We start from the raw sequence: 9,345 nt of genomic DNA, 5'->3' as shown, positions 1-9,345 counted from the left end.
TTAGGAGGGTGGGAAATCCAATTACGGTAATTGAAAGTGGAGCCTTGAAGAGGTGATTAGATTGTAGGACCGTGATTTAATGAATGCATTAAAAATGGTGGCCAGGGGCGTGGTTCTGAGGACTTTTAAAGGAGACTGAATGAGCAGGCGATACCCTGCCATCACTGTTGCCACCACCAACGTCTTCGCCAGCTATGTTCCCTTGACTTTGGATTTCCCAGTCTCAGGAACTGTAAGCAATAAATTTCACTTTCTTTATAAATCACCCAGTTTCAGGTATTTTGTTATGAGCAACAGAAATGGACTAATACACCAAGTAAGTAAATAAGTAAACATGATCATTTTAGATTGTATAAGTCAATACACCTTTCTAGGCTGAACACCGAATGAAGGCAGTAAAAACAGCCAGATCTTTTGGAATACATGATACCATTTTGGTTCACGCATTACGAAATTCCATCATTCAGACAAAGCAGTGGTGGGAAAGGGATCAGAGTATAACGAAACGCTAGTTGTGTGATGCAGACAGCAGCTGTGAAAGGAACTGGAGACACAGAAGGTCAGGAAGAACGAGCTTGACTGGCAAGAGAAGGTGGCAGGGGAGACAAGGGCCTTGGCTGGGCTCACATGAACAAGCGGGGGCGAGGACAACCAGGCGGGGTAAGGGACAGAGAGTACGGAGTCCAGGCAGGAGAAACGAGCTGGGACTGGTAGAATGAGCCCAGATATGAAAGGCCTTGACAGGCAGGCAGAGGTTTCAAAGGCTGAGAGAATTCAGTGGAGGCTCTAGAAGGAGGGAGGAAGGTGCTGAAAGCAGTCATGTAGACGACCTAATCTGACGGGGAGTCAACGATTTGAAAATTACTTGTCTTGGGCCGGCCCAGGGGTGCACTGGAGAGTGCGCTGCTTGGGAGCGCGGTGGCGCTCCCGCCGAGGGCGGCTCCCATGTGGAGACTGGTTCCCGCTCACTGGCTGAGCGCGGTGCGGGTGCAACACCGAGGGTTGCGATCCCGTTGCCGGTCCCCGGTACGGGCACAACACTGAGGGTTGCGATCCCGTTACCGGTCAGTAAAAAAAGACAGAAAAAGGAAAAAAAAAAAAAAAGAAAGAAAATTACTTGTCTTGGAGCAGGAAGAACACAGTGCCATAGACAGAAACAGAGAAGAGAAAGGGGCCTGGCTGGGCTGGGGGGAAAAGGACGATATAATTTTATGTTTTGTGAGTTTGGGGGAACACTCCATAATATGGACAGGCATTTAGGTTATATCATTCCTAAGGATTATATATTCTTCAGTACACTTGGACAACATGTTAACATCTACAAACTACTTTAAAGTTTACAAAGCACTCCTATGGGCTATTTAATTCTCAAAACCGCTCTGTGATGTAGGCACTTAAGGATCAGAAAACCAAGATTCGGTGGTAATTTTTTTCAAATCAGTCACTCCAGAGGTGACACTACAGCTTTCTACTTGAAAGTCTGCTGGTCGTGCTGTCCCTGAACCACTGCTGTCTCCTGGATCACATTGATTATTTCATACAAACTGGGCTAACAGCACAGCTAGGACTGGATCCTGCTGCAAGGCCCCATCCCAGACCTCTACTCTTTGTTGTGTTGTCTCTCCCAGCCCATCTCAGCCACAACCACAGTTTTAAGAACATGTAAACAACTTACTAACTTTTATCTCTCGCCTAGAACTTTCCTTTGAGTCCAGATCCATATAATAAATGGTTGACTCACATCTTTTGGATGTTCCCAATTTATCTCGCATTGAGTATGTCCAAAACCAAACTTTATAAACGACCTACAAAGATTTGAGAGGCCTGTGCAGTGGTACCCACAGCTGTCCGACCCTGTTCTGCTCCCCCAGCCCCCGGCTCGGAGTCTGCTGTTCTCACCGTCGGGGACCCTTGCTCCTGGTCCTCCCAGTAGCTGCATGGTTTATTCTTTCAGGTTTTTGCTCAAGTTTCATTTTTATACTGAATTCTTTCCTGTTCACTCTGCTTAAAATGGCAACTGCACTCCCAACACCTGCCTCTCTGTTCACCTTCCCTGATTCATTTTTTCCATGATACTTATCAAGTGCCTGCAATGTATGTGGAATGTTCTAGGCCATCTGATGTCCTAAATATTTTACTGATTTATCTTATTTTTTGGTCTCTCCATGCTGGAATATAAGTTCCACAATTTCAAGGATTTTGGTTTGTTTTGGACTCTACCCCCATGCCTATAGCAGAGCAATGTACACAGTACAAGTTCATTGATACAATGAATGGATTCTCTCCTCCATGACTCTATTTTTTTTCCAGTCCTGCTGCCCTAGTGACTGGCTCCATTATTCTTCCAATTATGCAGGCCAGGAAGCTAGGAATCAATCTTGACCCTCCCTCTTTCTCACCCACACCATAGTCCATCACTCATCAAATCCTGTTATTTCATCTCTACCAGTCCAACGTTTCCACTTCTCTCTAAAGCCACCACTACCACCTCCCTGGTCCACCTGCCATGTCTTGCCTGAACATCTGCAATGGTCTCCTAGTGCCTTATCTACACACACCTCCCACCCATTCTCCATACCAATGACAGATGACCTCTCCAGCACGAATAATCTGCAATGGCTTCCTACTGCTCTCAGGATGCAGACAAAACACCTTTATAACCCAGGGCCTGCATACTCTTCCCACACTCCCTGCCTCCCCTCCCCAGCCCCCAGCTCTCTGTGTGCTTGGTGCACTGGTCTTCCTTCACTCCTAGACATCACCACGCTCTCGCCTGGCATGCTTTTTCCTATGCCCTTTACCTAAACTCCAAGCTCTCCTTTCAGATTGTGGCTGAAACAAACTCCCTGGGCAGTCTTTTGACTCATGTAAAAAAACTAAGTCATAATTTACATACAGTAAAATGGACACTTTTTAATGTAAAATTCTGAGTTTTGACAAATGTGATCACAACCACAATCAAGATACAGAACAATTTCATCACCACCAAAATTTTCTACATGGCCTTTTGTAGCCCAGCCTCCCCCCAACCACAAGGCAACCACCCATCTATTTTCTGTCCTAATAGGAAGTGGTGCCTTGGCAAGAATGTCAAATAAATAAAATCTTAGAGTATGTAGCTTTTTAAGTCTATCTTCTTCCACCCAGCATAATGCACTAGAGATTCATCCACATGGTTGTATGAGAAGCTCATTCCTTTTTATTACTGAGTAGTATTCTATTGTGTGGATATACAGTCGCACACTGCACAGTGATGTGTCGGTCACAACAGACCATCTATAGCACGGTGGTCCAATAAGATTATAATGGAGCCGGAAAATTCCTACCGCCTAGTGACCTCTCAGCCACTGTAAAGTTGCAGCGCAATGCCTTACTCTTGGAGGAGAAACAGGCTGGGCCGCATAGCCTCGGTGTGCAGTAGGCTATACCATCTAGGTCTGTGCAAGTGCATGCGTGATGTTTGCATGATGACCAAATCTCCTGCAGATGCATTTCTCAGAAGGTGGCCCTGTTGTGAAGTGATGCATGGCTATACTTTGGTTTGTTTATCCCTTCACCAGGTGAGGGACATGTGGGTTGGATCCAGTCCTTGGTGATTATGATTCAAGCTGCTATAACCATTTCTATATAGTTTTCGTGAAAAGGAAGGTTTTTATTTCACTTGGGTAAATACTCTCTGGTTAGATTTATAGCACAGGATACCTTTCGTGGTTACAGTTTCAATTTTACATTCATTGTGTGATTATTTAACATCTCCCTCATTAGGTTGTAAAACCTGTGAGGGTGGGACTGTGTGTGATTGTCATCAACAGGCATTTCAAACGCCTCCTGTGTGCCTACCCCAGAGCACACACTAAATATTTATTGAGTGGACAAATAACCTGCTTCCTTGTTAGGCACTGTTAGGAATGGAAATTGCTTCCTTTGATCACTTTTTCTTTTTTATTAGGGGATAGAAGAAAGATTATGTTTAAATAAAGCTTGGCTCTAAAAGACGTATCCTTTTTCTAGCAGATAATAAGAATTTTTGTTTCTTTTTAACTTGCAAAATCAATATCACACTATAGACAATTTTCAGAAGGAAGTAAAATACATCCTGGTCACTACTGCAACAAAACTGTTTTAACTTTTGGGAAACTCTTGTAGTCTTGTTCTTGGGAAACTTGCTTCCAATCTAGCTCTGGCTGGAAATAAAAGACATGAAATACACCAGTCCACTCTTTTCCCCAGTCTGGCCCATAGCAGCAGACCAGTGCGGGGGATGGCTGTTTCTCCCTTTTGCACTCCACCTGGGGAAAGTCATTTTACAAGAGGTCTGCCAGAATACCAGGGGTGTGCGGGTGTGGGGTGAGGAGGCCAGCCTCTCAGGAAGTGGCTTCCCTCCCGGCCTCCCACCGTGAGAACACAGGTGGCAGCTGCTAACATGCCCATCTGGAAAAGAAATAAGATATTCCCTCCTTAAGACCCCACGGCCTCACGGCTTTGGAGACCACCCTCAGGTTTCTTACCCGTAGGAAAGAAGGAAAGCCCTGTCCGTAGTATCCGACAGCAAAGTATTCAGGCTGAGGCCTCATTGCCTTAATGATGTTCTCATAAAATGAGGCTCTTTTTTTCTGGAAAACGAAACAGAACATTCCAGAGGGAGGTTATAAGGATACTGTTGGGAGGAAAAAAAAGAAAACATCGGACTGTTTGCTTTGTTGTTTCTCATGTAACACAGAGAAATTAAAGGTCTTTGGAAAACATCCTGTGGGCAGAATGGTCCCCCTTTTCTGGTTATAAGGATACTGTTGGGAGGAAAAAAAAGAAAACATCGGACTGTTTGCTTTGTTGTTTCCCATGTAACACAGAGAAATTAAAGGTCTTTGGAAAACATCCTGTGGGCAGAATGGTCCCCCTTCTTTCGGGTCAGAGGTTTTGGGCCTGGGGTCATGAGTGGGCCTAGGAGGGCTGTGAGTCCCTGAGGTTGTGTGCAGAAGTGTGTGCATCCTTCTGGGTAGGGAGGTGCAGGGCTTTTGTAAAGTCCTCCTAGCGGGTTCAGGACCCCTGAGAGGTAAAGCAGCACTTTCTGAGATTCACAGAAGGTGGCTGCACTTAACCAGAAATGCACAGAGAAGATAAAGAAGTTTCCAGTTTGTGTGATGGTTTGGATTATAGTTCTTGGATAGCTACAACAGGCCAGAAGGTAGTGGTGATGTTCTGTTTTTCAATATCTGGCACCACCCCTCTCTTTAATTCTCCACAAGGGGGCTGGCTTCAGCTAGGCTCAGAGTCAGCCTTGAAGAAAGCAAAATAGGCACTCAGACCTGGGGGGCTTTAAGAGATGTCCCCAGCCTCCTCCATGACAATAGTTAGCACGCTGGTATTACTATTGCACCCCGGTGAAGGTCTCTGTCAGAATAATGTTTTCTTAGATGGGTAACATGTTACACGGCTAATAGCTCAATTCAGTTGATGAAATTCATGCGTGAATTTTTGTGTGTGATGGCTGGAGCTGGTATAATACATTGGTAAATTTGTTACACAGTGATCTTGACAAACAGCTCCTCAAATAAATGATCACTCCATGGTAATGGGTGACCTGACATTTGTGACACCTTTACAAAAATTATCAAATGCAATACTGTGTTGGCCTACCACTGGGCATTTTGAAGGCTATTTTTGTTTTGATTTATTGTTTTTAAAGAGTTGGACCATGCCTACAGTTTGGTGTAATACTCATGTTCAGGGAACTGTAAGAGTTGAGCAACCCAGTGACATGCGGGAGAAGGCAAAGAGAATCAAGATCTGGCAGAGGTATTTTACAACTTACCAAGATGTACACAGTGGAGCTCTTGGGGAAATAAAATTAGCCTTGATAGAGTGTGGATGTGTTTTCCTCCCAAAGCTCAGGTCAAAATCTGGTCCCCAACTTGGCAGTGTTGGGAGTAGTTTGGGGCATGGGGGCGGGTCCTTCATGAATAGATTAATACCCTGGGGAGGGGGTAGTGAGTGAGTTCTCGCTCTATTAGTTCCCCTGAGAGCTGGTTGTTTAAAGGACCCTGGCACCTCCTCTCTCTCTCTCTCTCTCTCTCGCTTCCTCTCGCCATGTGATCTGGTTGTACCCGCTGGCTGCCTGCTGCTTTCCACCATGAGTAGAAGCAGCCTGAGGCCCGTGCCAGATGCAGCTGTCCCAGAATCATGAGCCAAATAAACCTCTGTTCTTTATAAATTGCCCAGTCTCAGATATTCTGTTACAGCAACACAAAAATGGATTTATACGAGCCTCAAAGATTAGCAGTGCACCCATGTAGCAGGGCCTGGAGGATGCAGAACACAGAACAAGTCATTTTGGATACAGAAGGTGTCTGAAATATGCACTGTGTCAACAGAAGGTGGGAAAGAGGAGATGGAGGGCGGGGGGGGGGGGGTCTGTAGAAAAACAAATAGACCAGGAAGGGAGAGAGAGCTGCAGACTGGGGTACATGGTGCATTAAGGGAAGCCACACCAAGTCACTACCATCTGCGACCCAACATCCCACTCCACAGTTCTGAGCCTTCTGTGAAGGAGAATCCGGAGAACAACGATCAAAGCTTTTGGATCACATCTTTTTTCGTTTTTATTTCAAGCAAGGTTTACTTTTTCATGGTAAAGAACACCATTTATCCTGGCTTTCTTCAACTTAGGAAAAAGTTTCCACAAGCACTAATTTTAGCAACCCATTGGAGACTCAGCATGCTCTGACCCAGACTCACCAGGAGATTGCCAAGGCCCTCGTAGTCAAACACTTTGCTCTCGTAAGTCTCAGCCAGCTCCTTGCTCAGTTTGATTGCCTTCTCCCACATCTTCAGAAAAAGGAAAGTAGGGTTAAAAGCGGAGACTGAAGCAGTCATTGCAAATGTCACAGGGAGATTTGCTGGGAGAGGAAGTGGTCAGGAGGGTTGAGTTTCTGCAGATATTCCTGACCTGTTGCATCCGTGGCTCAACTAAACCTTTTTTCCTGACATCATAAAGACACTGTAGCTTGGCTGCTTTGCCAGGAGGCATCTTCTGTAATTCTGTTTGCAAAAGCATGAAGAACACCATGGCCTCCAAACAAACCGATACTGAGTTCAGAGGGCAAAGCACTGATGATGACTTAAAGTAGAACAAAACCTTTTCCAAAGCATAGGTTTTGAGTCCGAGAGTCTTGTGGCAGGGGAAAGGGAGCTGCTGAGGGACGATTGGGGGAGTGGGGAGAGAGAGAGAGAGAGAGAGAGAGAGAGAGAGAGAGAGAGAGTGTGTGTGTGTGTGTGTGTGTGTGTGTGTGTGTGTGTGTGTGTGTGTAGGTGGGTTGTTTGGGGGATGGACAAGAGGCTAAAAGTACTTTGTTGTGTGGAATCTGGCAAACTGTCTTCACATGCAGGGCACTGATTTCTCTGCTTAGTAAAAGAGAGTTTTAGGAAGTGCCTTAGGAAAAAAAAATAACAGAAAAACAAAAAGCTAATAAATAAACTAAACAACGACATAAAAGAGGGGTAGAATCATGTAAGTTACGGGCTCATGCACATATTTGGTGTCCGAGGCTAGCATCCCAGACTGAGTCTTCTAATCCTTTTTGTATTTCATGAAATGTCTCTTAGATGGATACTGTTCAAAACACAGCATGTGGTCATTTCCTGCTTTGTTCTTGTTCACAAAGTGCTAAGTTCTGGCTGCTAGAGGAACGTATGTGCAGCTCACAAGCAATTGTTAAACATTTTAAAGTTAAATTGTTTAAAATCATCATTTGCCAAATCTGCCCCCTCTGAAATGTCAGGCGTGGATCACTGACAAGGCTCTGAAATGTGCCATATGGAAACCATTCCAAAGCAGTGGGAATTGGTATAGGAAACCAGTCAGCGTCATAAAGGAAGTCAGGTGGAGTAGCCCAAGTTCCCTCTTTACCAAATGTGAAGTTACATAAGAGACAGGGAGACTGGCTAACACAGCAGTTTCAAAATGTTGTCTCTGGCCCCTGGGAGCCCTCAAGACCCTTTCAGGGGTCTATCAGGTCAAAACTATATTCTTCTTTTTTTTAAAAAATTGATTGTACATATTTTAGGGGTACACTGTTGACTACCATCACCTGTGTACAACAATATTAGCATATTCATTATTACAAATCATAATTATTCTTTCTGTCCCTTAATAATACTATTATTATTTGCCTTTTTCCACACTCATTTTCTTGTGAATACACAGTGGAGTTTTCCAGAGGTTACATGATATGTGGTATCACAACGGAATGAACATAGAAGCAAATAAGAGAATCCTGCTGTCTTCTACTAACCCAGTCATTAAAGAGATTTACGAAAGTAATGCCCTTAATTCTTTGGTAAGTATAATAATTTTTCAAAAATATATATGATTTTTGCTAACAGGTAATAGGTTTATTATTACTGTTAAAAGAACAAATAAGTGAATATTTAACATTTTTCTGCTTTAATTTCTAAGAGTATGCATATCAGTAGAGATGCACATGAACAAAAGCGCTTTGGGGTCCTCAATAATTTTTAAAGGGGTAAAGGGTGCAGAGACCAAAAAGACTGAGCAAATATACTTGCTCTCTGGGCCTCAGGTTTTCACTAGTAAAATAGAAATAATATCTACCCGATAGGGTTATAGGAAAAATTAAATTAGAAAAATCATCCAAAACAGTAATTTGGATAAGAAACAGTAATTAGTCTGAAAATCATCCAAAACAGTCATTAGCACTAAATAGATGATAGCTATTTTATCATGATGATGATTTGGCTTATTTATTTATTTGATACCTAACAGGTTCCACTGATAAATAAGGTGGCTGGCAGTGGCAGCCCATAAGACTTATCCAGGCACCTGAAACTGGCTGAAACCAGGACCTGTTTTGTTGGATTGCACAATGCATTTTTCCTTCTTTCTCCCCCTAACCTCTCTATATTTTTTTCCATTTTTAATTTAAAGCCCTTTCAGCTGGACATGCTTTCTCCAGCTGACCACAGACTCCTTGACTTCCTGGCCCAGTTCATCTGTTCATTTTACCTTCTTGCCCTATAGGTATTTCAGTTGCTTATTTCCTACAGCTTATGGTGTAGGGAATAAGCAGGTAGTGACTTGGGTATGGGATGTGTACCACGTGTCCACCAATAATCTCTTGAGAATGCACAGAAAATGATGATACCAGCTCCTGGCTCCCAGCAATATTTAAAAGGTAAAGCAATGGTTATAAAGAGTAATGTTCTAGCCTGCCCATTCTATTTGCCCTTGGGGTAAATGTCCTCAAAATAAGTAATCTTTACTGCCTTTCATACCTTAATTTATCTATTCATTTTCTCTACCATTAAAAATATCAGAATTCAAAGACA

The 9,345-nt window shown here is 43.6% G+C and overlaps 1 protein-coding gene across 1 annotated transcript in view; it reads right to left on the bottom strand.

The window, feature by feature from the left end:
• The window catches only part of LOC103606041 (dedicator of cytokinesis protein 5), a gene marked incomplete at its 3' end in the record, with an annotated part of 132,284 nt that overhangs the window by 13,230 nt on the left and 109,709 nt on the right, over positions 1-9,345 (bottom strand). The window contains exons 37-38 of the mRNA XM_008590639.1: positions 6,736-6,825; positions 4,509-4,613 (exon numbers count right to left, since the gene is read on the bottom strand). Coding sequence (XP_008588861.1) covers positions 4,509-4,613; positions 6,736-6,825 — 195 coding nt within the window. The remainder of the gene's footprint in view (positions 1-4,508; positions 4,614-6,735; positions 6,826-9,345) is intronic.

Source organism: Galeopterus variegatus, unplaced genomic scaffold (genome assembly GCF_000696425.1).
Source record: "Galeopterus variegatus unplaced genomic scaffold, G_variegatus-3.0.2 Scaffold6238, whole genome shotgun sequence".
NCBI classification, from domain to species: Eukaryota; Metazoa; Chordata; class Mammalia; order Dermoptera; family Cynocephalidae; genus Galeopterus; species Galeopterus variegatus.
This window is presented reverse-complemented; position numbering and strand designations above follow the sequence as displayed.